This window comes from Coturnix japonica, chromosome 5 (genome assembly GCF_001577835.2).
Source record: "Coturnix japonica isolate 7356 chromosome 5, Coturnix japonica 2.1, whole genome shotgun sequence".
Taxonomy (NCBI): Eukaryota; Metazoa; Chordata; class Aves; order Galliformes; family Phasianidae; genus Coturnix; species Coturnix japonica.
The window spans coordinates 30,828,522-30,854,541 of record NC_029520.1 but is presented as its reverse complement, the minus strand read 5'-3'; the positions used below and the strand labels follow the sequence as shown (position 1 = coordinate 30,854,541).

Below are 26,020 nucleotides of genomic sequence, written 5' to 3'. Positions count from 1 at the left end.
AGAGTTTTCAACATCTCAAAACTGCACCTTACATTTATAGAACGAGGTACTTCACTGTGAAGTCACAAGCCTATACACAAAACAAGTACTTCAAGATGGTCTTGCTTGATAATGAACACCACTGAGCTATTTATTTACCTATCAATACAGTACTATACTACTGAGACGCTACAGAAGATATGAGAACAAGTCCATTGCTACTGAAAATACCCACCCCATTTCCACCACAGTGATTTTAGGATCAGCTGTTCTGAAAGGTTTAAAATAGTAAATCAGGCAGTAAGTGAAATAAATAGCAAAATCTCTCTTACTATTTATTTATTTATTTTTTTCTGGGGGGAGGAGGGGGAAGGTGTGATGTTTTGTTTTCTTTTATTCTATCTCAATTCAAGCTGTAACAACAACAACCCTGCAAATTACACATGTGGTCTAAGAGTTGAAAAATCCTGAAAGAATTGTCCAGGTTTAGGTAGAGTTCTCCATTCTACAGTCTGAAGATGTACACAGACATACATCAAGATGTACACAGACGTACATCACAAACACTGGCTGCTGCTACAGCATGTTTCCACAAACTGCAGGTAAGGCGTGATTTGATGGAATGCTGCTTCAAGACTGCAAACATTCACCCAACATATAAATCATAACAAGAAACATTCTTTTTTAAACAATTTTAACTGTTATGCTTTCATAGGAGAAAAAAAAATGCACAACTTATAGACAAATGCCTCAGACTCTGTAGATTTCATAAACTGAACATAAGTTTGTGATGCGTGGCTTTATTTTTTATATGAACACGTAAATACAAGAGATCTTTTCCATTATGAAAAGCAAACATTTATGGCCAGAGATCTATGCTGGAACTCAAACACTTGCTCCCTGCCCTCTAGAGTTGTTCAATTTTTGCTCCTGACACAGAGTTTGTATTTGTAGGACAAGGATCACACTGCAGACCCATCAGCTCCTCACTATTCTTCAGCAGTTGCTTCTCCCACGTGAGGTCTCCCAAGAAACAAAAAGGAAGGAAAGAGAGCATGTGTTCGACCTGTCTCCACCGTGAGAACCCGGTCAAGTCCGTTGCTTGCGAGATTTCTCGACCCCGTTCTCAGCGTTCTCCCACCTCGGCAGGCACCGCCGCCTCCCCGCTACCCCGAAGGAGCCGCTCGCTCAGCTCCGGTGAAGCCGTATCCTTCCACGCCCGCGGGCCGCAGCTTTCCCAAAGCAGCACCCAGGGCTGAGCAGGGCCGGGCTCCGAAAGCCCCCGAGTCATTGTGCTCGGGGAGGGGACCGCAGCTGTCAGGGCGCTCCGGGCCCTGCCCCGCACGACCGATCAGCGCGCTCAGCGGCCGCCCGCCCTCCTCCGGCGTTTTGCGGCCCTCGAGGCCCGCGGAGCCGGGTTGGCTCCGGCGCCAACAGCCCAGGCGGGCGCCATGCTAAAAACCAAAATGGCTGCCCCAGGGAAGGGAGCCCAGCTCGGGCCGTGAGCGGCCGCGCCTCCGCCAGCCCCGCCGCCCGGCGACGTCGCTTCGCCGTCCGGCCCTCGCGCAGGTACCGCTCCCGTCCCGCAGCGACCGCCCCGGCCTTGGCGACCCGCCGGCCCCGCTCTCCCGTGCGGCCCCGAGACCCCGAGTCGGTCCCGGCCCCGCGCGCGGAGCCCACCCTGGGCCCGTACCTGCAGCTCGGCCCGCTCCACCTCCCAGTGCGCCCGTTCCATCTCGAAGCGGGCCCACTCGTGCTGGATGTAGTGCAGGATCCCCGGGATCGTGTAGTGCTGCGGCCGGGACAGCTCGGCGGGGCCCGCCGCCTCCTGCCCGCCCGGGGCCGCGGGGCCCTGCGGCTGCTGCTGCCCTCCGCCGCCGGCTCCGGCCCCCGCGCAGCCCCCGCCCGGCTGCAGGTTCGCGTTACCCCCGCTCTGCGGCGAGGGCTGCTGCGGCCTCGGCGCGGCCGCCATCCCGCCGCCTCCTCCGGCTCCGGGGTGCTCGTCCATTGTCTGCGGGGAGCCCTCCTTCTCGTCCCGCGGCGGGGGGCCACGAACGGGGGCCGGGGAGGGGGCGAGCGGCGCTGGCTGCGGCGGGCGGGAGGGGGCGGGCCGGGTACGGGGAGGCGGGGGGCCGCGCCGAGCGGTATCCGGGTGTCAGAGCAGCGCCCAGCCGCCGCCAGCCGCCATTACAGCCCGCCGGGCCTCGGCCCACCCACACGGGAAGGGGGAGCGGCACGGCGCGCGGGGCATGCCGGGAACTCGCTCCCCTCTCCCCTCCGCTCCTTCCTCCCGGCCCGACGAGGCGGCGGAGCGCGCATGCGCCTGGGGGAGGTGAGCGCCGTGACCTGGGGGGGGCTGCGCTGAGGGGCAGTGCGGGCTGATACTGATACTGATACTGATACTGATACTGATGATACCGATACCGATACTGCTCACTGAGCGGGCGGGGGGCGGCCGCTTTGGGAGGGGCTGTAAGGCCGCTCCGGTTGTGCCTCGCCGGGCTGTGCTGGGCGCTGCTCGGTGTGTCTCACAAGTAGGTGGTTCTAGAACAGGTTGGCTGAAAGTGCTCTGGCGGTGCCCGATCCTAATTGTATTGTAATGAAGGTCGTCTTCGTGCTGTTGTAGTTGAGGGGTTTGTGTAATGTTTCCCCTCCGTGATGGGAAGAACGAGCGCGCACATTAGCAGCAGGTTTGGTGTGCCATGGCAGCACAGCCCGGGTTGGCTGCACAGCATGGACGTGGTGAAAGCTGGGCTGCACAGCACTGCCCTGAAATGCAGCGCTACCAAGTGCCCACCACGTCCTGGTGGATCTGTAGGCCGCCCCTTCACAAATAACACACGGGTTCGGTTTTACTTCCCTAAAAATGCATATGCTGTATATATGGGTGGAACATGGATGGTGTCCTTAATGGGCTCGTTCTTGACAGTGCTGTAATTGTATTAAATGCCGAAAAATAAATCCTGCTTGTCCCAGTGCTGGCATTTCCTCTCTGCTGACCTCAGGTGCATGTTGCTGTTTCAGTTGTTTTACCAGTTCCTATCCGACTTTTCTCCATTAAGTCATTTCCTACCATCATTTCCTCAGTCTTCCCTTTTCCACACTGATCAGCCTGTCTGAATCCAACTTTTCCACCTCAGCAGATTTTTTCATTCTCCCCAGACAGTATCAAATCGTGACCAAAAATTGCCCCTTACCTCACAGTCCTCTTGGCCCTTTGTTTTACTCCAGCCCTTGAGACATTCCTCATTGCCCATTACCTTGGAAGTGCTGCAGTTTAGCTCCGTTACTATATTCAGGCAGCATGCTGACAACCGCTCTGCAAAGGAAAACTTTTTTAGCTGCTTCCTTCCTCCTTGGCTTCCCCAGATTAGTAAGGCTGCTTTTCTTAAAATTCCTCATCCTGAAGTTAAATATGGTGATTTATTTCAAAGCCACGTTGACAAAGTTGTTTCATTTCTGGGTGGACAGTAATTTGAAGGCTAAGGCCCAGAATACAAAAATGGTCACTCTTATTGATACGAGTTTTAGTAAAGCCTGTGCACAGTCAGAACAACAACAAAAATAAATAGAACACAGGTATAAACCATATGAACTGTCTTCATTTGCTACATGCTTTTTCACAGCAGACTCGTAGCTGGAAAGTTGATCAGACCAGTGTATACCTCAAAAGTGTTTGCCCACCTGCTGTCCCCTGCTCGCACTGGGCCACTGGGCCATTTTTAATTCCAGGTTAACCTATTTTGTTCTACATTTAGTACAGATAAAACACAATTAAAACCTCTGTGTCCAGAAAATCATCTAATTTATAGACAATGCTGTGAATTATTGACTTGCAGTTCTGTTTAATTCTTGTCAAAATAAATATATATATAAATATAGCCACGTGTTTCTTGTTTGCTAGATTTGATCTCTTAATTATGCTTTAACTCAGAGTCCTAAAGTGTTGGAGAACTTTGATGTCTCATAATAACTTCTAGATCTGTGAATGTCGACTAGAGTGGTTTGAATTCGTCACACAAATCTACTCTACTGCCTGAGGTCTCAAACTGGGGTTGTATTTCTTTTTTATATTCTACGAGTATGTATGTGCAGATATTGGTGAAATCTTGGACAAAATAAATTAGTGTTAAGTGCTTGTAGCTATTGGAGATGTGATTAAAATTGTCTTTTCTATCACTGCATGTGAGATCTGCTGGGCTGGCCGCACTGGAGATGTAAGACCTCCTTTTATCCCCAGAACAGGTATTGCAGGCTTGGCCTCTCTAAGAGGTCTCAGCAAGTATCTGAACAGAGGCGTACAGGGGTGTGACTCACCAATAGGGACAGTCTGCGCTGCCTCACCAGGTTACGCTGCAGTGAGCTGACATTGACATCCTGGAAGCACGTCCTTCACAGCTTCCATTTTGGTGTTTTGAAGCAAAACTGGGTGGATTTGAGTTTGAGTACAAAGCTGGAGTTATATATACAGTCAGGTGAGGAAAATAAGCCTGCTTAGGGGCAGAAAAATCCAGAAGCATCTCGCTTTGTGAGCCAGGGTCATTAAATCTTCAGCTTGTCTGTTGGTGTAGAATGAGTTAAAGTTATGGTGTAGGTCATCAACAACTTCATACTGCATCAGTCTGCTGCAGTGAGTCACAAACACCAGTCATGACTCCAGTTTTCTCTCACAGCTATTTATCTGCAAGAGATACTTCAGTGAGGGTGAGATCTAATACAGTGTAACAATGCGTGTGTATCACAGGAGTTACACTGAGTGTGCTTTATGTGTGTGCCACACAATTGTGTTCCACCCCTTGTGGAAGAAATAGACAAGCCAGTCAGGGGCTCACACTTTGGCACTTTGGAAGGAAGGACCACGATTTCAAGATGTTTTATGTCTTCTCTGTATGGAATTTTTGTGGGTTTGGGTTTTGTTTCTCAGAGTCTTCATGATGTTACAGTGTATCACAGGTGCTTTGTAGATGCAGAAGCAGATACTGTAGGCTATTCTGGACTGGATTTCAAATGCATGGCTGACTGTGACAGGGAACGCTGGGCATGACAGGCCATCAGGATCTGGGTAGTCCCCTCCAGTCTTCTGTTCGTGAACCCATTTGTGATACAGATAGTTGTCCACTGACCTGGAATGAGGCTGCCTATTCATTCCTGACAAACAGCCTTCAGAGAGCAACATCTTTTCATTGCTAAAATGAGCAAAATAATGGCAGCGGTATGAAAGGCTCACATCTTATCACCAGTTCTCTTGAAGCATTTGATTCTGTATGCAGAAAGGCATAGTAATTCATGTTGGATTTGAGCATTTATGCACACACATATGCAGGCATGCCCGTGAGAGTGCCCAGAGAAGCATGCAGGAGTTGCACTGGAAGAAACAGAGCTGTCTTTGTAATTATAGTGCTTGCTGAACATAAAAACTAGATCCTGAAACACATGGAACTTGACGGAGCAATGGGACATTCTCCACCCATCAACATGCACAGGTGTGCTTTTTATTATACCTCACAGATCTCATTGCATCCTAAACATGTGAAATATTTTAACATGTTTTCTGTATCTGAAAGCTAAGAAATAAGCAGTCTGATCATCTTTATTTTTCTCCCCAGATTATTCAAGTATATGGTGTTGGTGGCTTTTTTAACTACACGGGTGATTTTCTTTCACAACTGTTCTTAAAGGAAATACTGGAGTTATTCTCAAAGCCAGATTACACAGCTATATTTGCATGCATTGTTTACATATATACACACGTATGTATATATAATTTCACATATATATATAATTTCACATGTAAATCAGATAAAAAATGTATTCCAAGATTTCTGCAGAAGGTTGTGTGCTTTTACTGTCATTTGTGTGAGGAAAAAATGTTGGAAGCTGTGCTTGAGGCTCAGAACAACATACTTAGAGAAACAGCAGGTGATACTGCCGGCCTCTCCTCTGCAGATGTTAATCACCTGCTCTAATACTGTGAATGATGCCTGTCTCATAAAAGACAGGTGACACATTTGAGTACTACTATGGCTCCACCTCTGTTACAGCATAATTCATATTTCTATAAGGATTCTGGGTAAGAGCATTTGTAAGCATTTAAAAATTATAATAATTTGAGGCTGAAGTTTTTTTTTTGCAGGTAAAACAGTACAGGCCTCATGAAAGAATAAACAGTTACATTAGTCATGACACCAGAAAGGGATTAATCACGTAGGAAGATTAGCAAAGGAATAATTAGGATTAGGGACAATCCTGCACTAGAATACGTGTACATCAATTCACAAGTGGTTTTTTTTCTGTTAGGTATTCCTTAGTGGTAACTCAGAAGACACCAGTTCTCTTCAAGGACAGCACTGATTCATCTCACTGGCATACTTTTTTTATTCCTCTGAGCATTAAGGCATCTATTCTTACTGCCTCTCTGAAAATTAAGGTGGCAATACAGAATAGGAAAAAAAAACCAGGGCCATACATGAAATGCAGAAAAGATTATGTAGGAGCTGCCTTCTTATTTGATCATAAATGTCAGCCTGAGATGCCACCTGTCAGTGAAGATTCCTTAATACACTTCCATCTGGGCCTTTTTTGTCTCAGTTGCCTCATTTGTTCTTTCTCAGAGAACCATTTCCACTCCCTGAAGAGTGCAAAGCCTGGACAAGCAGCGTACACTTCAGCAGCACTTACTGACATTCCTGACTCATCCGTCTGAGGGAATCAACAAGAGGGCACTTCTCTTCTTGACATAAAGAGAGTTCATTCTGTCTAGGAGGTGAGAAAACAGACTGCCAGGGTTACAAGCAGACTCTGTTGTCATCTGTATTGATCTGGACTCTTGTTCCCTGTAGGTGTCCTACACAAGAGCAGATAAAAAAGAAATTTTCAGAGTAACAGGGATAAAAGCTTTCTCGCAGATGTACAGTAGTGCAGAGGAAGAGCTCTCACTGATAGCTGATGCATCCTCTGGTATTTTCTCTTATCTACTCTTCCATTTCAGACATATTACCTGTGTAAAGAGTTGTGCATATGGGATAGTAAAGGGAAGAAGAGGATTAAAGTTATCATTTCTGATTGTAACTCACAATAAAGGTTCTCAAGGATAAGAAATGTCTGTACAACACCTTCTAATCACGTATGGTAGGAATGATACATATTAGAGAATAAGTTTTATTTAATTAGCTCTTACCATTACAATTCCAGTGTTTCCTATGGTTTCATATTCCTTACTGACAATGCTTTTGAATCTGTATATAACTATATAGTTATGTGTAGTCATCACTCTTCATTGAGAAACAGATTCCAACTATCAGGTCCAATTAGTGCAGATGCATTTAATATAGAAGTCTACAGTTCTTTGTTTAGGGACCAAACTGCAGCACGATGTGATCATTTTATTCAAATAACAGCGATGTTAACAGGGATGGCTTTTCTTTCAGAAAATACCTAGATGGCCAATATTAATCAGAAGTAAGCAGTAGTTGATGTCAGCACAATATACTGGGACTTTTCATATCTCTACCACATAAGATTTAGATTTTCTATTTTTTCCCTTTTCTCTAGGATGCAGTTTTTACACAGATAGCTGCACTGTAGTCTTCTCTGTTCTCAGGAGTTCTGAGATCTTAGGAGAGGGTATTTGCATTATAACTTCTAAAGCACCAGGCAAGAAGCAAGTCTTTAAAACTGGAATGAAGAAATAACTTTTGCAGTAGCTGCTGTTTTGCTGACGTGTTTTGCCAAGAACACAAGAGCCAATAAGTCCTTGATCCAAGCAGAGGCAAACAGAAAACATTACAGTGACCGTTTCCTGGCACTGATGAAAAAAAACTTCATTAAAAATAAAATAAAATAATAATAATTTTATTTATATATATATATATATGGAATACATATGCAGCTTACCTTTTTCTGCATGCTTTGAAGAACATGAAAAAAAATGTTTGCTTTTGTATGGAAAACGTATTTTGTGCTCCTTTTGATAGTCTTTTTCATTGTAGTTTGTGTCTGGCATATTTATACTCTATGGCTGTACTTCAATAGCACCGTATGGATTAATACTTATTTAGATTAAGCTACTTTGAGTGATTAACACTAACAGATTTCTCCTTAGAAATTTCTCCTAAGCCCCATGTGTAGTTTTTTGTCATGTGCCAAACCTGCCATTCCTTTCAGTGTCAGTCTGGGCTGGACGCTTTCTAGGAAGTCTTTTATATCTCCCATGCAAACTAATTCTTTTTTTACTCTTTCCTTCTCTCTCCTCACAGAAATACTCCTATAAATTCCTGCATCAATAATTTAAACTGATTGCTGAGATCAACAAAACAGAAATGATAAAATTTTTTCTTATGGTGAACAAACAAGGTCAGACCAGGCTCTCCAGGTATTATGAGCACATAGAAATTCATAAACGGACAATGTTGGAAGCTGAAGTAATCAAAAACTGTCTCTCTCGTTCAAAGGATCAAGTAAGTTTTTTAATTCCCCAGTTATTTTATTGCATGTAAGTAATTCTAGAAACACATCAGTTTTCTTTGTAGGTCATTATTTCATTTGTACCCATGAATAACAAAAATGTTTCTCAGCAGCGTTCATGTAGATGAACTGTTACTCTGTATTGAACAAATGTTTCTCTGAGGCTTACAATGATTTTGGAGATTTGTGTTTCACTGTCATAGAAGAGACTTCCTTCACTTGGAAGAGTTCAGAAGTCCAGGAATAATTTATTTTTTCCTGTTATTGCTTCTCGAGTAGTGATCTATAGATAGACCTTAGTCTTCTTTGCCAAGAAGGGTGGAGGAATAGCATGGACGACGCCAATTCTAAACAAAAAACTTGTTAGAGAAGATTCCAAATCATGTACTACCTAAAACATAGGTTTTGGGTTTTGTTTTGTTTTACATGTTTTTCAGCCATCTTGGGTCAAAACTACATTTTTAGGCTTTTTTTTTTTTTTTTAATTTCCCTTTTTTCCTTTTTTTTTTATTTTTAAAGATTTTACAGATTGTGAATGAAAGTCAGAAAGCTCAGCTTCAGGAATTTATGTTAGATTGCACTTCAGATTTACATCGCTCACATAACTGAGCTGTTGGTTCTTTAAGAAAAGTATCAAACTTAGCAAAGAATTCGAGATCTCTGACTTCCACTTTGAGAGTTGTGTGACTGTGAATGTGAGTGCTTTGCTTTTTGTAAAAAAAATTGTGTTCTCAATTCAGCTTATTTTCCCATTAATGGTGTGTCCCGGTAGTGCTGTTTAAACACACTTAATTCTAGGGAAAAAAAAATCATACATAAAACGGTTGGTATAAACTGCAGATTCCCAGAATTAACAGCAACTAAAGAAATTAACCTCTTCCATACTGATTGCAAGAGCATGTCTGAAAGGAAACTTCACCAGAAGAATTAACAGCGCGCTGCCATTTCAAGGACTGAGCAGTTTTACTTAGGGAAAGGTTATCTGTAAAGCTGTGTGTAACAGCACCATCTACTGGCTCCTGACTTATGGTGAACTACAAGTAGATTTTTCCCTTGTGTTTGAATATCTAACATGGTTAATATGTGTAAGAACACTGACCATTCTTAAATATTAAAATGATCTTCAGTTGACTCTTTTGTAAGTGTCTCTAACTGAAAATTTAGAGGAAATATTGACTGTCTTTGAATTACAGCCCTGAACAAATTGCTTCAGTTCTGCATGCTCCAGGCTATCCATACAAGAAGCAGACTACATTTTCTGTCAGTAGATGAAAGGTTTTAAGTTACCCTCCTAAACTTCTATCAAATCTAAATTACCTGTTGGACATTGGGAAAACCATTGGTTTTTATGTGCCTTATATGAAGGAAAGATTAATAATGTTCCAAGCTTAACCAGCAATTACTATGACTGACAAATTCTGCTTTTGCCTAGTGCTCTTTCATTGAGTATAAGGACTTTAAGTTGGTATACCGACAGTACGCAGCCCTTTTTGTAGTCGTTGGAATCAATGAGACAGAGGTAAGAGATGATATGTGGTCTTTAAATGTAAGCTTGTAGTAATCATAGGCAAGAACTCAAGCTTTTTTTTTTTTCTTTTTTTTTTTCTTTTTCTTTTTCCTCCAGCATGGAATTTGCAGTATATATTAGGGAACTTCAATTAGACATGGCAAAAAATACTTACTTGTAAATAAACGAGAAGGCTCCAAGGAGACCTATATAGTGGCCTTCCAGTACTTGAAGGGGGCCTACAGGAAAGATGGGGAGAGATTTTTTTATAAGGGCACGAAGCAAGAAGAGAAGGGGAAATGGCTTTAAAATGGAAAAGGGTAGATTTAAACTAGATAGCAGGGATAAATTCTTTACTATGAGGGTGCTGAGTCACTGGAGAGAGCTCGTGGATGCCCTCTCCCTGGAAGCATTCAAGGCCAGGCTGGATGGGGCTTTGAGCAACCTGATCTAGTAGGAGGTGTCTCTGCCTATTGCAGGAAGGTTGGAACTGATGATCTTTAAGAACCTCCCAATCCATTCTATGATGCTATAATTGTACAATTGTGGGGTGAGATTTCTTAACAAAGATCAGCATTACAGTCAGCTCAGTTGTTTCCTGTGTAATGAATTCCCAGCTGCCCTGTGTTTTCAGCTTCCTTGGATAAAGGACAAAAATCCATACTATTACTTAGAAAGATGCTATTTTATTTTTAAAACAAAAGGAGGGGAAAAAAAAAGTTATCTGACTGAAAATTACTGAGTACAGTTACTTAACAAGCCTTGAAGGCCGAGTCTGAGCTGAAGCGTTTACATTGATTTACAGTTCTTGGAATTAATTTTAAGCTTACTCCCGGAGACATTAAATTGTTTTTAACTTGCTTTCAGAATGAGATGGCAGTATATGAACTAATTCATAATTTTGTGGAGGTTCTGGACAAATACTTCAGCAGAGTGGTGAGTGAGACTTTGAACCTACTGTGATATATTTCTTTTACTAAGCTCTACTGGAATGTATTTTCAAAGGAAAAAAAAGGGGGGATTTTTTTCTATATATATTCAAACATCACTTTGAAAACAGCAGCAAAGATGTTACCACTGGCAACAACAACAAAAAATTATTAAGGGTATTAGCTGATTTTTCAGAGAAGTAAAAGCACGCATGGTCTATGTATCATCAGACAAGGAATACCAGAAATGCTTCTGGTAGAAAAGCATGTTCTTATATGCTTATATTCAGGGATTTCTTTAGGTCATTGCTCTCAAAATAGCCATTGGCATTTTATGTTTTAAAACATTTTTTACTTTTTTTTTTTTTTTTTTTAAAGCAGTGTAGTTCTGTTCCTTAAATCCTAAATTCATGATGAAGACAGTTTAAGCATTAAGCAGGAAGCTGACATTAATCTCACTGAACAACAAAATTAGAGGGATAGAGCAAATGAAATCTCAAGTGCCAGAATGTTCTTGTGCACCCCATGCTGTCATCATTCTACAGGGGCCATCTGATACAATCACTTCTGTGAACATGTTTGGTTTTCTTTGAAGACTCAAAGCCAGAGCTACCTCCAGTTCAAATGACGCCTTCTCTTTTAGTGTTTTGTTATCAGAAAGCTGGAAAAGGCAGCATAATAACAATGGTTAGAATATGTGCTATAAATTACATTTCTGGCAGTAGCTAATACAGAATTTATTATAATCTCATTTTAAACAAATTTGGGTTGAATAATACTTAAGGACAATTCAAGTTTGGCTATATTAAAGTGTGTTGGATACAATTTCCTCCACAGTCCATTAGTTTGAGAGTATTACATTGGTAATTACATATACAAGAGATCATCACACAGTATTTATGATGCTTATGTAATAGATCCAAAGCAGACCTGGCAGAGCTTCCTTTATGAATTCAAGGACTTGACTGAAAAAAGCTTCTATACTCTTCACTGTTTAAAGAAATGTAGTGCCTTTCCACGGCCCTATTTTCAATTGCGTATAACATAATAAATGGTAGAACACTGAAGAAGGCAGCTATAATTCTGGTTGGGGTTTCTGTCAATAACCACAGAGCAAGGAATATTTTAAGTCTGTACTGTTATGGATTAACGTTTAGGATTTGCACTATTTTAGAAGACCAAATTACGATGACAATAATGGAAACAAAACTCTGGGAAAGGAAAGAATACCTGTTCTCTAGATTGACACTTCATCTATTATTTTTTAGGTTTGTGAGCTTTAAACATTTTCACACTCTGTTTTGTCTGATGGAGTTTAGAGATTTTGAATTAAAGGAGAAGAACAAATTTTAATAGAATTAACTGCAAGTGCTACGATATGTAACTCTGAATCACCTTCACTTGTGTAATGGCTGCTCAGGAAGAACCATGCGTACTGTTTAGAATACGCACTCCAATCTTTTCAACTGCTTTTTAATAATAAGGAAGTTCAACTGAGCAAACTTGTTAAAATACAGCTTTGTGATGAATAAAAATCTCTAAGTGAAGGATGGCAAGGTCACTCAGTGACCTGCAGACCAGTCTGATTAAGAGTATCTTTGGGCTACAGAAGAAGTTGTACTTCTATCAGTGCAAACTCTGACTAAAATTCCAGGGCTAGTCTGTAAATGGTGGAATCGATATCAACAAATGTAGTAAATTCCCTCAGTAGCAGATACAGATATTCTGTGGGAACAGACATTTTTCTTTCAGCAGAGGCTGTGGAAGTTCAGCCCTAAGTGCGCAGGATCTGAGGCTGTGACTAATTGTTTCTAAATTTAAACATTTAACTGAAGCACCCCAGAGTCAGATGTTTGGTCATCCTATGCTCCCATTACAGGGAGCAGAGACAAACAAGTATCTCTAGAAAGTGAGTCATGTCTCAAGTTTGCTGAGGCAACTGCTGAAGATACCCATCTCATCTGCAGACTTTAGAGAGAACACAAGGGCTCAGACACTTCACTTAAATAAAGTTGGTTGCTCTGAAGCAATAGCTCTTAGCAGTAAGGGGCCAGTTGCTGTCTCTATCCTAATAAATCCTGCCACAGCTACCACCACCATGGGGATACAGTCTTGTCTTTATTTACATTATAAACTTTGCACTGCCATCTTGATTTTGCAGAGGAAGAGGGAATATAGGGCTGAAGATGGAGTAAGCAGAGGTGCTGTTTTTCTGTCTGTTCTCTGGAACAGCACTACATATATTCCAGTTGTCACTTGTGAGTGACTTTAATGGGGTTTTGTTTTGATTTAAAGTAAAATTTTCAGAAATTTAGCTTTTTTAGGGGCAGGTAACACATCAAATGCAAAGGAGCAGTGCAGTAAAGAATGCACAACTGTGCAGTCCATTGGACAATATTAGTCAGCCTAATTTTTTTTTATTTTCTATTTTGAAGACACTGTTTATCATCTGAAGGGATATGTAATGTTTAATGACTTTGAGATGAAAATTGAACAATAATGAATGATTATCTCTTTTTCTTTCAGAGTGAATTAGATGTATCCTTTTTGGTATCAGAAAGCCATTTGTTTCTCTCTTTTTGGAGTATATTCTAGCTCATACTGGAACTAATAGCACCTACTCAGTCAAGACAATGCAGGGGTTTCACAAATTGTGCATTTAAAACAGCAACCTTTTGTTATCTGTAAGAAAGCATGGCTGATGAGGGTGTCCTACTTAAATCTTCAGTCATCATGATAAGCCTTGTACCTTAAAGGCAAAGAGAGTTTGCTATGAGAGAACTAAATAAAACCACCATCTAGACACCAAAGTTTATATTCACAGGGGAACTTTCAGCCTGACTTACTGATCACTTCAGGGTTTTACTTTCCATTTAAAGTAAAAAAAGAAGAAAAAAAAGATACTGACATGAACTACAACACAAATAAATGTCATAAACATGTCTTGAGCCAAATAAAGCAGTAGCAGCATTTTAAGATAAGATTTGCACTTGATCATACTTTATAGAAGTGACATTTACTATCTGTATTAGCAGGAAGAAAGAAAAGCCTTAAGAGAAAATTGGGACTATAGACAAGGACACAGACATCACGTACTCTTTTTGTTTCTTTCCTTACAGCTGTAAGAAAAATGCTCATATTTATGATTTGCAGAGTAAAAGCTGCAATATCGCTGAACTAAAACCAAACACAGACATATACTAAATAGTAAAATATGGCCATGAAATTGCAAGCACATAGAATACAATACTGAAAATGAACCAGGAGAATGCAGCACAAAGTCCCTTCTCTCCCATACTTTGTCCCTCACAGGCTACTCTCTTCTCGGTACCTTCAAGGAAAACAGGGGCATCTCAGGCTTACAACAAAAACAAATGTGGACCAACTAACAGCTAGTTAAATAACTACCTCTTCAGTAGCAGCACATGGCTTTTATGGGAGCTTCTGTGTGTTGGCTGTAAAGCATTTTGACCATAATATGATGTTTATTTTCATCCTGGGATTCAGTCAATCATACACTTGAGTGTATGATGGAAACAGGTGGCAGTTCTAAAATGTGCTTTGGTTTTGTTTTTAATTCAGTAGTGTTGTTAGGACAGTTGAATAAACAAGTAACGAAGTTGTCTCAGTGATGCTGCTTCTTAATGTGTTAATATCACGATAATAAGCCTCGCTTTTATGTATTAAATAAGTGGGTGGAATTTCAAGTAGCTCTAAAACCACAGCTTAGGTAGCACAGGAGCCACTTTCCTGGTGTGATTACCACAGATGATAAAAACGGAAGGGTTATCACAGCAGCTTTGTGGAAAACAACATGCTGGTAAGCATGACAGTCTTGTAAAGTTACAAAAGCTGACTTTTGCGTTGCTTGAACTGGTGAAGAAGAGCTTACTCAAAGACACAAGTTTCTCTCTAGGGTTGTGATGTACAGCAATGAACTCACAGAAGGAGAACAGCCACCTTGCAAACTTTCAGAGAATTTATCCCACAGTATCCACTGCTGTTAGATAGGCTAGAAGGTACCTAAAGCAAACATCTGCAAAGATGAAATGACGATGCATGGTATTTCTTGAACGTAGATGAAAGAAGAAAAAAAGAAAGCAGCGACTTTAACTAACCTTTAGCTGAAGATGAATGATACAGACAGAAAGAAATCAAAGTTCTTTAATACTGCACATATAGTAGCAAACCACATACGTACTCATGCTATAATCTACAAAGATTTTGTTTGTGCTCCTGGGTGTGTTACCTGATCACAAGGTGTTGGTTGTAGTTTATAATCTCTTAGGGTTGTACACACCCTAAATTACTTGCCTGGAATATCCTGAGATATCTTAAAATGTCTCTATATGACTTGAATGTGCATTTTCCCCTCCCTTCTTCCCTACTTTAGTATCTGCCTCTAAGTTGTTTCAGGGAAGGAGAGACAGGATTGTGTCACATTTACCTCCTTTTAGTATGTGCCTCATAAACACTCCCAGTGAGACTAAAAAGTACTGGTAGGGCCTTTTGAAAGGGCATGGTAACTCATGAAGTTACCAAGAGCCAGCAGAACAACCAATTTTATTAGGTAGCATTACCCTCTACTGCCATGATATCTAATGGCCAGAACTGTGTTTACTATTCTTACAGGAAACAGACTATAAATGAGAGCTCTGGGTGATGTACATGTCAGTACGCACAGTATATAGCTTTTCCTGTTGCTAGTTGCCCAGACTGGCTTGCTCTGGTGTTTTTCAGCTGGGTGTGGATCTATGACTTCAGGGCTTTAAACCTTGAAATCTGGAGTGAATTGCCAAACAAGTGACAGGTGGAGGAGTGTTGCTGAAAATCACAAACATCTCTCACTGGGCAGGGCAGGAAGACTCGAATGGCTGAGCACTATTTTATGTCGAGTTGTAACAGCAGAGAAGAGTCATGAGACTTACAGGAAGGGGAAAAATGCCAAGATTATTCACCGTGCAAGTCTGACTGTTAGCCAAGAACAGTATGGTAAAGTGAGGTGCGAACGTAACTGAAGAAGGAAGCCTATGTTTGGCTGAGAGGAAGGGGTGAGTGCTGGCACTCTGGGGGAACTGTAGTGTTGTCATCACTGAAGTTAGTAGAATGCAAAAATTAAAAGCCAGCAGGAGTTGGCCTTATTGCCTGTTGAAACTTGAATGGAATGTTATCTGACTTTGTGAACAGATCCTCCCTGCCCTATGTAGGTCAGTGTCACAGTTGATGTAAGCAGGAATGGAACAAGTCTCCCTAAAACTTCTCACATCACTGTAATAAGGAAGCCATAACTTCTCAGAATAAAACATCTGTGTTCAATTTGCTTGACTGATCCTTGCCCTCAAGATTTACTCCTAGATTAATGCATTACCTTTTTGTATCACACTCCACTTAAGCTATTTTCAAGAAAATCAAATAGCATCAGCAATTCAGGGCAAGGAAGTTTATACTTGAGAATCAGATTTTAAGAATTCAAAAACTACTTTGATTAGAAGAAATACAGAACACTGGCATCTTCACATTCAAATCATGATCCCTTGATAACATTTTATATTCATGAGATAAGTGCTTAGGCTGACGGTAAAATTAATCACCAACATCTACATTCAAGTTTAGTTTTCTTTTACTTCTGTGTTGCAATACTGCAAGATGCAACTTCTCTAGTACCAACTTCTAATATCTCCAGCACTGGCCCATGAAAAGCATCAGCTGACCTGTTTCCTTACAAACAGACACATAACTAGCACACTTAATACTTACTTTTTAAAGTTGGTTTGTTTTTTCTTTTAGATTTTTCTCTGATTTATCTTCATGTAGTTGAAAATATACTTAACCTGTAACATTTCTAGATCATGTTCAATCTGGACAGAGTGCACATCATACTGGATGAAATGGTGCTAAACGGCTGCATTGTGGAAACAAACCCCAGCAGAATTCTTGCTCCTCTGTTTGTGCTCGACAAAGTGGCAGAGAGTTAGGAAGATGCACTGAAGCGTTTAACAGCAGATGGTGAAACCCTTGGAAGCACACCAACAAGCAGGCTCTTGATTTTGCAAGACCAACTCATGCAATATTTAAATCAGCTGAAAAGTATTTCCTGCTTCTTCCATACCCTGAAAAAGACACAGAACCACAAGGTTGAGCCTTTATTTTCAGATGTAACTTTCTAAGGACACAGCAGAAACATTTCTAGAACAGAAGAAAAGTCCCTGAAGAATTGTTTTTTCTTCTAAACAAACTACGAATAAAGCAATGGAAACTTACTTGTGACTATGTAGGTACGGCTCCGAATCCTGCAGCATTCTGCCAGACCTGGACAGACTGAAAATATGGAAAAACAATTTCAAACTATCTTTCAATGGCACTTCTTAAAGCAACAATATGCTTCTTTATTTTCATATATATGCACTGAAAGTTAAAGTTCAGTAACTTTTATGACCACATTTAAACTAGATTCAGCCTTAATCAAAAAGCTGGTCATCTTGACCACAGAGATCTTCTGATTTTGGTTACAAAATACATGTAAGTAATACAAGTGTAGATGTATGTAAGATTCCTGCATACTGTGTTGTGTTGTAACTAGAATTAAGTTACACTTTAATATTATAACATTAATAAATTAATTAAAATCAAAAGGTTTGATATTTTACAATAGACGTATTTGCTTTGTAAATCACACAATATCTTTGTTATCTTGGAACACCACTGTTAGTGGGTTTTTTCTTTTCAAAATAGCCATTTGCATCCAAATGCTATATCACTTAAGTCACTGAAGTCAGCAATCTACAATTGCTTTAATTTACCTTCCTGGGTATGTAAGTTATCAGGCTCCTTCTTCATGACCCCCAAGCCAGAGCTAGGTGTAACAGGACACTGAAAGAGCAAGAGCTCTGTGTTTGAAAGCACATTGACAGCTGCAGTTAAACAGTACAAAAAGCAAGGCCTAGTGACTACAGAGTGAAGTGTAGTGCAGAAGAAACGTTTACAGCTCACAACTTCCAAGTTCTCCTCCTACCAGCCAGGAAACCTCAGCATCCTGAGAAACAGGTGGCATTCCAGCTTCTCGAACTGAAGACACCACAGGGCATAGACATTTCTTGCAAACTACCACACAAACTCAAACTTCCAACTAAGGTTAGTATGTTGATCTCTAATTATAGATAACGAAGTGCCAGCTGACCGCAGCCTACTCCTTTATCTCAGCAGGTTGCCAACATAAATATTCCTTCCCAATGCAGGACAATGCTACAGTTAAATACATTAAACAAAACAAACAAACAAACAAAAAAACCCCATACAAAACTATTTCCTTTAATTGACAATGTAAATAATTAATAATAGTCAAACTGTCCACAAAGTATCCATCCATAAAGAACTAACTATATGGAGAAAACCTGGCAGGCTCAGCATGAAATCCAAATTCCTTAGGCTACTATATTTGAGGCAGAATTTTTCAGCAAGCGTTTCCTCAGCAGGGGCCCAAGCAAGAGCAATTACCAAAGAGAGCTGGCACAGAACAAAGCGTGCACACAGACAGATAAAACTAAATTTTTCTTTTTCCTTTTGAAAAGTGAGTATTAAAATATGTTTAAAAGACACATTACTTTACATGACATCTTCTTTGCTTTGCTTTGCCTTACCATGAACAGCTTCCCACCAATAAACATCTCACCAATGTGACAAAACCAAGACAGGCACTTCTCCTCAAGTAAAGCAGAACCTCCCACACCGTGGGACCCAGTTTTCATTCCACAGTAATAAGGAATTAAAATCTCAGGCCGTGGGCTCACTGAAAAGCACCAAACCCTGCAGGGTTATCACTGCCAGTTGCACTGTGTAATGTTGAGAGCTGAGCACACAGACAAGTCAGTGACATCAACTATCGCCATGTAGTTCTTTTAAACCTTGACAAAAGTATGGCCCCTTGTTCAAAACACATACATAGACTCAGTAACATAAGAAATATGAAGAAGGTATTCAGAGGAGACGCTGTGTATGTTGCAAACATTTTAATGATTACTGTTGAGCTTACACATTGGGTGTTTTGTTGTTTTTAAACTTCAAACTGCAACAAGTTAAATAAATGTTTATAATATACAAAGAAAATACAACCAAAAGTAAAACTTGCTTTAAGTGTGCCTTGCACTAGGAACCAGTGTGTGTTCTTTTTAATAGCTTTATTGTTGAACTGCACAAATACACTTACGGATTTGATCTTCATAGCAGGGCATTTGAGAAATCAAAATATATTCCCACTTGAAAGAAAACAAAAGGTTGTGCATGATTATATGCAAAAACCCACTAAAATACTCCAATAGTGCAGGCACCATTAAAAAAGAAAAAGCTGGAGATGCCCATTAACTCTAAGTTTTAAGGAAGCAAGTTTCTGACCGGTTAGCTTAAAGCCAGCAAAACAGGGATCGGTGATGGCAACTGTAGTGTACAAGGTATTAAATGACAAACTTTACACAAATACACTGTTAGAAATTTGTATCAGTGAACACTGAAAATCTGATGATCTGTTCTTTGGAACAGTCAAACAGAACCACCTTAATTTCCAGTTGTGCAAGCCCTTGAAGCATCACACAGTGTTCTGTGCCAATTTCTTGCTGGCTGTGTAGTTATAAGGATTTATTCTGTCATTAGCAGCTAACAAACTTATTCCACAAGTTCCTCACGAGTGAAAAAAGGCAAGTCTCGTCAGAGCACAGCGTGGAGATCATATTTTTCTGCACACAAACACAAGAGGCTTTGCTAGTATCAAAAAACACTTTCTCATGTCCAACATCGCAGTCAACAACTCAGTTGAGATGGAAGCCTTTTTCCATTGTAGCAGCTAGCAGACGCTCTCTCATAATCTCCTCAGAAGAATACTCAGGCAACTTCAGGTAATGCACACACGTATTCACAGACGGGTAACTGGCATCTGTAGCATCAACCTGAGGAAAAGAAAGAACGTTTGCTACTGCAGTTGTTCACTCCATGTGCTTTTGCAACACAAGGATGCCAAAAAACAAAGGCAGTAGGAAAGCTACAGACCTAAACATTTATCTACTTTATATGTACATTGTATCCTTTCTAAGCAAATGTGATGTCAGAGGATGGACCTGAAACACAGGGTAGTACTGGCAGCTTGGCACAGCAACATGAATTAGAAAAGGAAAGAAAACTGAAACAACAACAACATAAAACACACATCAATGATTTTCCTTAACTCAGCAAGGAATACATGCAACTGCCAAGCTAACTGGTTTGAAAAGGTAACCTGAAGAAACCATACCTTGCGTACAACAGTCAGCCGGGGATGTAGGTTTGCCAGTCCTCCTGGTGGGAGTGTTGAGCAACCAGTGGTGAACTGGAGGAAAGCCTTTCTTTCATCTGAAGACATCCCACATAGAACTCTCACAAATCGAAGGAATCCAGGGCTTAAAATAAATTAAAATGATCAGTTACGACAACATTCTATGACAGATGTTCTGCCTCCCTCCCCAGTTTTTCTTCAGACAGAAATATCAGCATCTTTAGTAGTCCCTAAGTAGTCACTGTAAGACTCCAGTGCCTGTTCACTACACAGTTAAGAATAAAACATCATAAAACATAAAGATACTTCTTTAATCTTCCACTAGTTTGACACTTAAAACATTTATTTTTTTTTTTCTCCTCATTATGAAAGCACCAAGTACCTTCTAATCTGTCTCTTGTAACACAACTATTTCATACAGGTTAAAGCAAATTAGTTGCTCTTCATTGGCTGCCAATTCCAATTTTGCATCTACCTAAGGAACATTCTAGGTGTACTGTCACATCATGCATATAAGTGATTTTTAAATCATTTTGAACTAACGTACCTGTCCCGTGTATATCCCAGTTTAGGTTCTGTATAATTAATGATATCCTCTGCTGCCCAGGAAGGTGACTGATTTCCACAAAGAATCATCTGGACTTCTTCGTGGCTGAAAGAACTCAGCTTCTCCATTGGGAAGACTCTATTGAAGCCATCTTTAATACATACAAGATACCATTATAAACACACACCAAAAGAACGTTTAACGAGATAACATCGGCACTTCAATTTTCAATTGTACTTCACTCAGGTAAACATCTACCAACATCTTCTAAATCAACAAAACTCAATCTCTCCAAGGTTTGTATCAGTATACCTAATGCAAAAGTGTTAGGAAACAAATCTCCTATTTACCTGCTACATCCTCAAATGTTTTTTTTCTGAAAGCCATTCTACACCACTAATTCAAAACAGGACACGCTGAACATCAATAAGTTCACTTAAATATATATTCTGCCATTATTAAAATTACCTCTGAATGCCTCCATCTGCTTCTGTATACCAGTATGCATGCAGAAGTCAAACATGAGATCCACATACTCCTCTGCATTATCCATTGTTACAGTCTGCAAAAAAACCCAAACAAACAAACAAAAACAATATATAAATACTCAAAGAGTTCACAGTGCATTAGAATTACTGCTGAGATTTCTGAAAGTCAGTTGATTCCTTACCTCATCTTCACCACCTGGTTTGAGATCTACAGCTGTAAATCCGTACACTTTGGATGAAGGGCAAAACTGAAAATTTAAACTTCAAGACAGAAAAAATTGTTAGCTGCTTACTGGAAATGAGTTTGCTATTGCTTTTGCAAACACATAAGATTAATGAATCCTCCCTTCTCCACCATTTCAAAATACTGTGGATCATTCTGCATATTCCTAAACAGTGGTACCATACAGAAAACTACAATTAGTAATGGACTATGTAAATAATAAATATTTCCTGTCTACAGTATGCATGTGTATTCGCTCACTACTTACTTGGTTCTGCAATCAAAACTTTCTTGCAGTTCTCTATCTTTAAACTATCGGCCTCAAAACAACTTAAGCAGTTTAATTCAGTTCACGGTCTCAGAGAATCATTTACATTGATTTCCAATACTAATAGTTATAGAGAGACTTGACACAATTAGGACCTTCAATGGTGGTACTTGTGCTTGCTCTCACTCTCTCTTATGTTACACTTAAGTCAACAAGGCCATAAGGAATTACCAAACTCTAACTACATAATCCCCATGGTGTAAGATGATTTTTATGAATAACTCACACTATTAGTGTTGTTTGGAAAGAAATACTTTAGAACTACAGAAGATGACATCCTGGCCCAAATTCACACAGGTGTGAGTAGTTTTGTATCTTCCAACACACTACTGATGTCTGTTAACACATATCCACATCTCAGAAAAGCTCAAAGGGTTCTCTTTAAAAGCACTTCAAAAAGCTTAATAGATTTCAATAGTTGTTATAACAAATGAATTGCTTCAAAGTTTTGTAAGGGTCTCAGCAAGTACTTAGTGTTCTGACAGAGTCATAATGGCATCATGGTGCAGTCACATTTAAGTTAAAAAGCCTGAACATGTATGAAGAAAAACCCCTACAGCAAGTAGGATCTAGAATATAGCTATAAACAGCAAAATGTATTTTGCTACATCTCTAATGACTGCACCTGCCTCCACACAATAATACTATTTAAAACGAAGAAATTTCAATTCTTATCAGATATGGTAATGCTTGTGCACTTACAAATATGAAAATTCTTACCCCAAATCCTCTATGCTAAGTGGTGGCCCAGAACCTGATGGATTCTTCAGCATTAATTCCTGTAGTTTTGTATTTTTTTCATCTTCTGACAGACTTTTGTTGCTTAAAATTTGACGCCTTTTAACAGCAAGGTCCTTAATTTCTTTTAGAAACCTTGCTCTATGTGGATTTATCAATTCAAAGTCTTCCCACGTTAGAATTCCATTAAACCAGGCAGGAGGTTTAGGTTTTGGTGGATCAAGAATAAACTCTGATTTGGAGTCTTCTTCCAGACTTCCTACTGACAATGAATCATGTCCTTCTTCTGTAGAAGCCTCCGACTGACTTTCAGTACAGTGCAAGTCCCTGTCACTCCGTGATTCATATATCAACTTACTCATATTGCTTTTAATGTCTCCCATACACATGAGTTTAAAAAAAGGCTTAGAAATGGGTAGATCCACAAGTCTATTGTCTTGAATGCATTTAGCCAAGAAAATTCCAAGGAAATGAAAGAGCTTGGTTATCCTATCAAGTTCATCACTGTCTTGTGGGAATGGTGCTGTGAAGAGTCCACATGATCGCTGCACATAGTAACCAGGGGGTTTTAATCCACCACCAATATCAACCTGATTTAAGAGACAGAAAACAAACATTAACATTAAAAATTCATAAATAAAAATGAACATTGATAAAGCTGAATTTAATCGTATTACTGTGCTAGTTAACTTACTATACTGTACTTTCAGTGTCATAAAGGAAAAAGGTGAGAAGGAGCTGTGGAACATGGTGGTCATTCCTGACTATGAACTATGATGAGTGGCTGCTCACTGATTAAATGTTCTTTTCTTCCTGGTTATCTAGCTCATTTTTCGCTTACATAAGTTTTGAACACTTAGAATGTAAAACACAAACAGAAACAAACCTGACGAGACTCATCATCTGGAAAATCGTCATCACAAAGCCAAGCTCCCAAATCCGTCCTCTGAAATTCTGCTGCTACCAATGCATAAAATTCCAAGGTAGGACCCAGGCCTGTTCCTTCCTCCCCTAAAAACTCAACCTACAAAAAACACAAGGAATATTAACAATAAAAGAAGTTTCTAGTGAAACGTTCAGCGTTGGTTATATCCTGGCCAGTACATGAGAAATGGCTATCTAAACTCACTCTGCTAGGCAAATTTACCTCTAGAACAGATTTTCTGTCTGCATGAATCTGCATGACATTTTCTGCCCATTCCATCAGGGATTCACCTCGCGGAACTTTCACCCTTTCATGCTTCAGGCGTCCCACTCTGAATTCTCCCGGATCATCACGTCGCACTGTGCTTGTGGTTCTTGTTCTTTCAACAGTGGCTTCACGTCTGTTTTGTAACCACACAATTGCTCTAGAACAAAACCCCACAAAACAGTTGTTTAAAACTTGAAAGTATCCACAATTAAAAAGTTCACCTTTTTCAGAATTATCCAAAATGCACAACTATGGGCTGCTTTATATTTTATGAAAACTATATGCAAACTAAATAATTTTTCATTGCTATGAAGGGTCAAACATAACACCTAATATAATAAATAGCAACAACATTTAATATATGATTTGAATTACTATAGCTTTAACTTTATAGTGGAATGAACAGAGGGCATCATACTTTAAATCACACGTGCAGAAAAACCTACAGTTTCTTACTAATGGTAGACGGTCATTACAGGTTGTTACACTATGCTGCAGGACAGTTACACATGAACCCGCTAATACTGACCAAGTTTTTCAGCACAATTTACTTGCTTACACCATAAGAGAAGCATTAAACCAAAGATGAAGTGCAGTCATTCACATGCAAAATCATAGAATCATAGAATTACTCAGGTTGGAAAAGACCTCAGAGATCACCAAGTCGAACCGCAGCCTAACCATAGTACCCTAACTCTAACAACCCTCTGCTAAATTGTATCTCTGAGTACCACATCCAAACGGCTCTTAAACACAAGGATGGTGACTTGACCAACCCCCTGGGAAGCCTATTCCAGTGTTTAACCTTCTGTAAAGAAGTGTTTCCTAACATCCAACCTAAAATGACATTAAGTTATAATAGAGTAATAACAACATAATAAAACTCTTACCTACATAGTTATAGATAAGAGTACAAAAGAAACATAGTCAACTTAAAAAAAATAATCCAACATAGTACTGATGTTACAGCAATTATGTGGGTCCTTTGTTCCTCCATAGTTCCAAAAGACATGTATCAATTAAGCAAGAACAACTGCCTCTAATAACAGTACTTATAAGAAGGCAAAGTTCAAAATTCTCATATGGATTTTCATCTATGCAGCAATCAAATACCTACAAATCTACTATCTTTTGGTTATTCTGTTTGGCATTTGCTCAGAGGTGGTGGACACCATCCCAGGAGAAATTCACAGTCAGGCTGGATGAGACTCTGAGACAGTTGTAGGTGTCCCTGATCACTGCAGAGGAGCTGGACAAGATGACCTTTAAAGGTCCCTTCCAACTCAAACAAAAGTTTATGTGCTTTGGTTTATACTTTCAAAGATCAGTTAATTCACAGTTACTCTAAGAAAGCTCTTTTGTTTTTTAGTTCATTATGCAGTAAACTGCAATCCAACTGAATTACTACCTGGTATAACTATCTACAGGAATCCAGCTGTACCTTCATATAACGTACTGAAGAATGAAATTTCTTCAAAGGAAATATCCAGGAGAATATCAGACAAAAGATAAGCTACTTATCACAGACTTCTAACACAATAAATGAAAAACGTTACAAGAATCCCAAAGTTCTGAAGCTTCCCGGCGTCTCCCTATTTTTCCTGCTACCTGCCTAAAATGCTCAATAAGCCAAGTGTATCTTGTTAGGATGACTCAAAACTCAAAACGCTGTTTTGAAAAATAAATAAAATAAAATAAAAACAATCTGAGAGGTGGAAGGGTTTTTTGTTTTCACTTGTTTGTTTACCTTGATGCTCCAAATGCTGTGCAGGTGAAGTATAATTGCCTAGTTTCAAATGGAATTAAGAAAGGACACTTGCTTGTTAGCTGCTCACACCAGTCTGGCAAAGCTCCACTTGCTAGTGCCAAGGGTTCCTGTAGTTTAATGGAAGAAACAACAGCAGAAAGTATTTCTATTATTACACTCAGGTTGTTCCAGCCATTTTCTAACTAATGAATAGACAGCCAATACACCCAAGCTGAGTTTTCACCTACACTTGAGCAAGTTCCCTGCTTCCTAGCAGACTTTCCTTTTGTTTTTAAATGCCATTAACAAGACGTTTGTTGAGTTTCTAGTGTTTGAGAGGACACAGGATGCTTTGGCACATACCCTATGATTTGTACTAAATCCTTGGGATTTAGTACCTACTGGTGACCTACTGGTCAAAGTGTTGTGGGGAAATCTCAGTATGTAATTATCAAGATAACTATTTCTGAACTTTGCTCAAAAGTGGTCAAATACTTCCTCAATTCTGCAAGTTGACACAAAAAATTCAGTGGTAGAAGAGATGATCCATACTGAAATATTACTACAGTGTCTTCTAAAAT

The 26,020-nt window shown here is 39.9% G+C and overlaps 3 protein-coding genes across 21 annotated transcripts in view; 1 reads left to right on the top strand and 2 right to left on the bottom strand.

The window, feature by feature from the left end:
• STRN3 (striatin 3) overlaps window positions 1-2,180 on the bottom strand; it is a 51,919-nt gene extending 49,739 nt beyond the window's left edge. For all 5 annotated transcript variants that reach the window (XM_015864938.1, XM_015864942.1, XM_015864941.1 and 2 more), the window contains exon 1: window positions 1,673-2,180. In XM_015864938.1, coding sequence (XP_015720424.1) covers window positions 1,673-1,987 — 315 coding nt within the window. In that variant the 5' untranslated portion in view covers window positions 1,988-2,180. The remainder of the gene's footprint in view (window positions 1-1,672) is intronic.
• Window positions 366-18,263, top strand: AP4S1 (adaptor related protein complex 4 subunit sigma 1). Of its 6 annotated transcripts, XM_015864958.2 has the most exons (7): window positions 2,215-2,311; window positions 6,591-6,742; window positions 8,235-8,435; window positions 9,875-9,961; window positions 10,817-10,885; window positions 13,405-13,416; window positions 16,725-17,531. In XM_015864958.2, exons 3-7 carry the CDS (start codon window positions 8,298-8,300, stop codon window positions 16,851-16,853), a joined length of 435 nt encoding a protein of 144 aa, XP_015720444.1. In that variant the 5' UTR covers window positions 2,215-2,311; window positions 6,591-6,742; window positions 8,235-8,297; the 3' UTR covers window positions 16,854-17,531. The 6 variants fall into 6 exon arrangements, with proteins under 6 accessions (XP_032300836.1, XP_015720442.1, XP_015720444.1 ...); XM_032444945.1 differs by lacking the exons at window positions 2,215-2,311; window positions 13,405-13,416; window positions 16,725-17,531 and adding exons at window positions 366-1,548; window positions 15,734-15,821; XM_015864956.2 differs by lacking the exons at window positions 2,215-2,311; window positions 6,591-6,742 and adding an exon at window positions 381-1,548 and having other exon boundaries at window positions 16,725-18,263.
• A 606-nt stretch (window positions 18,264-18,869) lies between these two features.
• The window catches only part of HECTD1 (HECT domain E3 ubiquitin protein ligase 1), a 54,605-nt gene continuing 47,454 nt past the window's right edge, over window positions 18,870-26,020 (bottom strand). For all 10 annotated transcript variants that reach the window (XM_015864916.2, XM_015864926.2, XM_015864923.2 and 7 more), the window contains 9 exons: window positions 25,440-25,567; window positions 23,648-23,849; window positions 23,387-23,524; window positions 22,483-23,090; window positions 21,394-21,472; window positions 21,192-21,285; window positions 20,724-20,874; window positions 20,156-20,300; window positions 18,870-19,814 (listed from right to left, as the gene is read on the bottom strand). In XM_015864916.2, coding sequence (XP_015720402.1) covers window positions 19,677-19,814; window positions 20,156-20,300; window positions 20,724-20,874; window positions 21,192-21,285; window positions 21,394-21,472; window positions 22,483-23,090; window positions 23,387-23,524; window positions 23,648-23,849; window positions 25,440-25,567 — 1,683 coding nt within the window. In that variant the 3' untranslated portion in view covers window positions 18,870-19,676. The remainder of the gene's footprint in view (window positions 19,815-20,155; window positions 20,301-20,723; window positions 20,875-21,191; window positions 21,286-21,393; window positions 21,473-22,482; window positions 23,091-23,386; window positions 23,525-23,647; window positions 23,850-25,439; window positions 25,568-26,020) is intronic.

Excerpts from the sequence above, each read along its gene's own strand:
- AP4S1 (XM_015864956.2), top strand. The coding sequence starts at position 8,298 with ATGATAAAATTTTTTCTTATGGTGAACAAACAAGGTCAGACCAGGCTC. Across the intron at positions 8,436-9,874 it reads TCTCTCGTTCAAAGGATCAA|TGCTCTTTCATTGAGTATAA; the intron begins GTAAGTTTTTTA and ends GCTTTTGCCTAG. Across the intron at positions 9,962-10,816 it reads TTGGAATCAATGAGACAGAG|AATGAGATGGCAGTATATGA; the intron begins GTAAGAGATGAT and ends ACTTGCTTTCAG.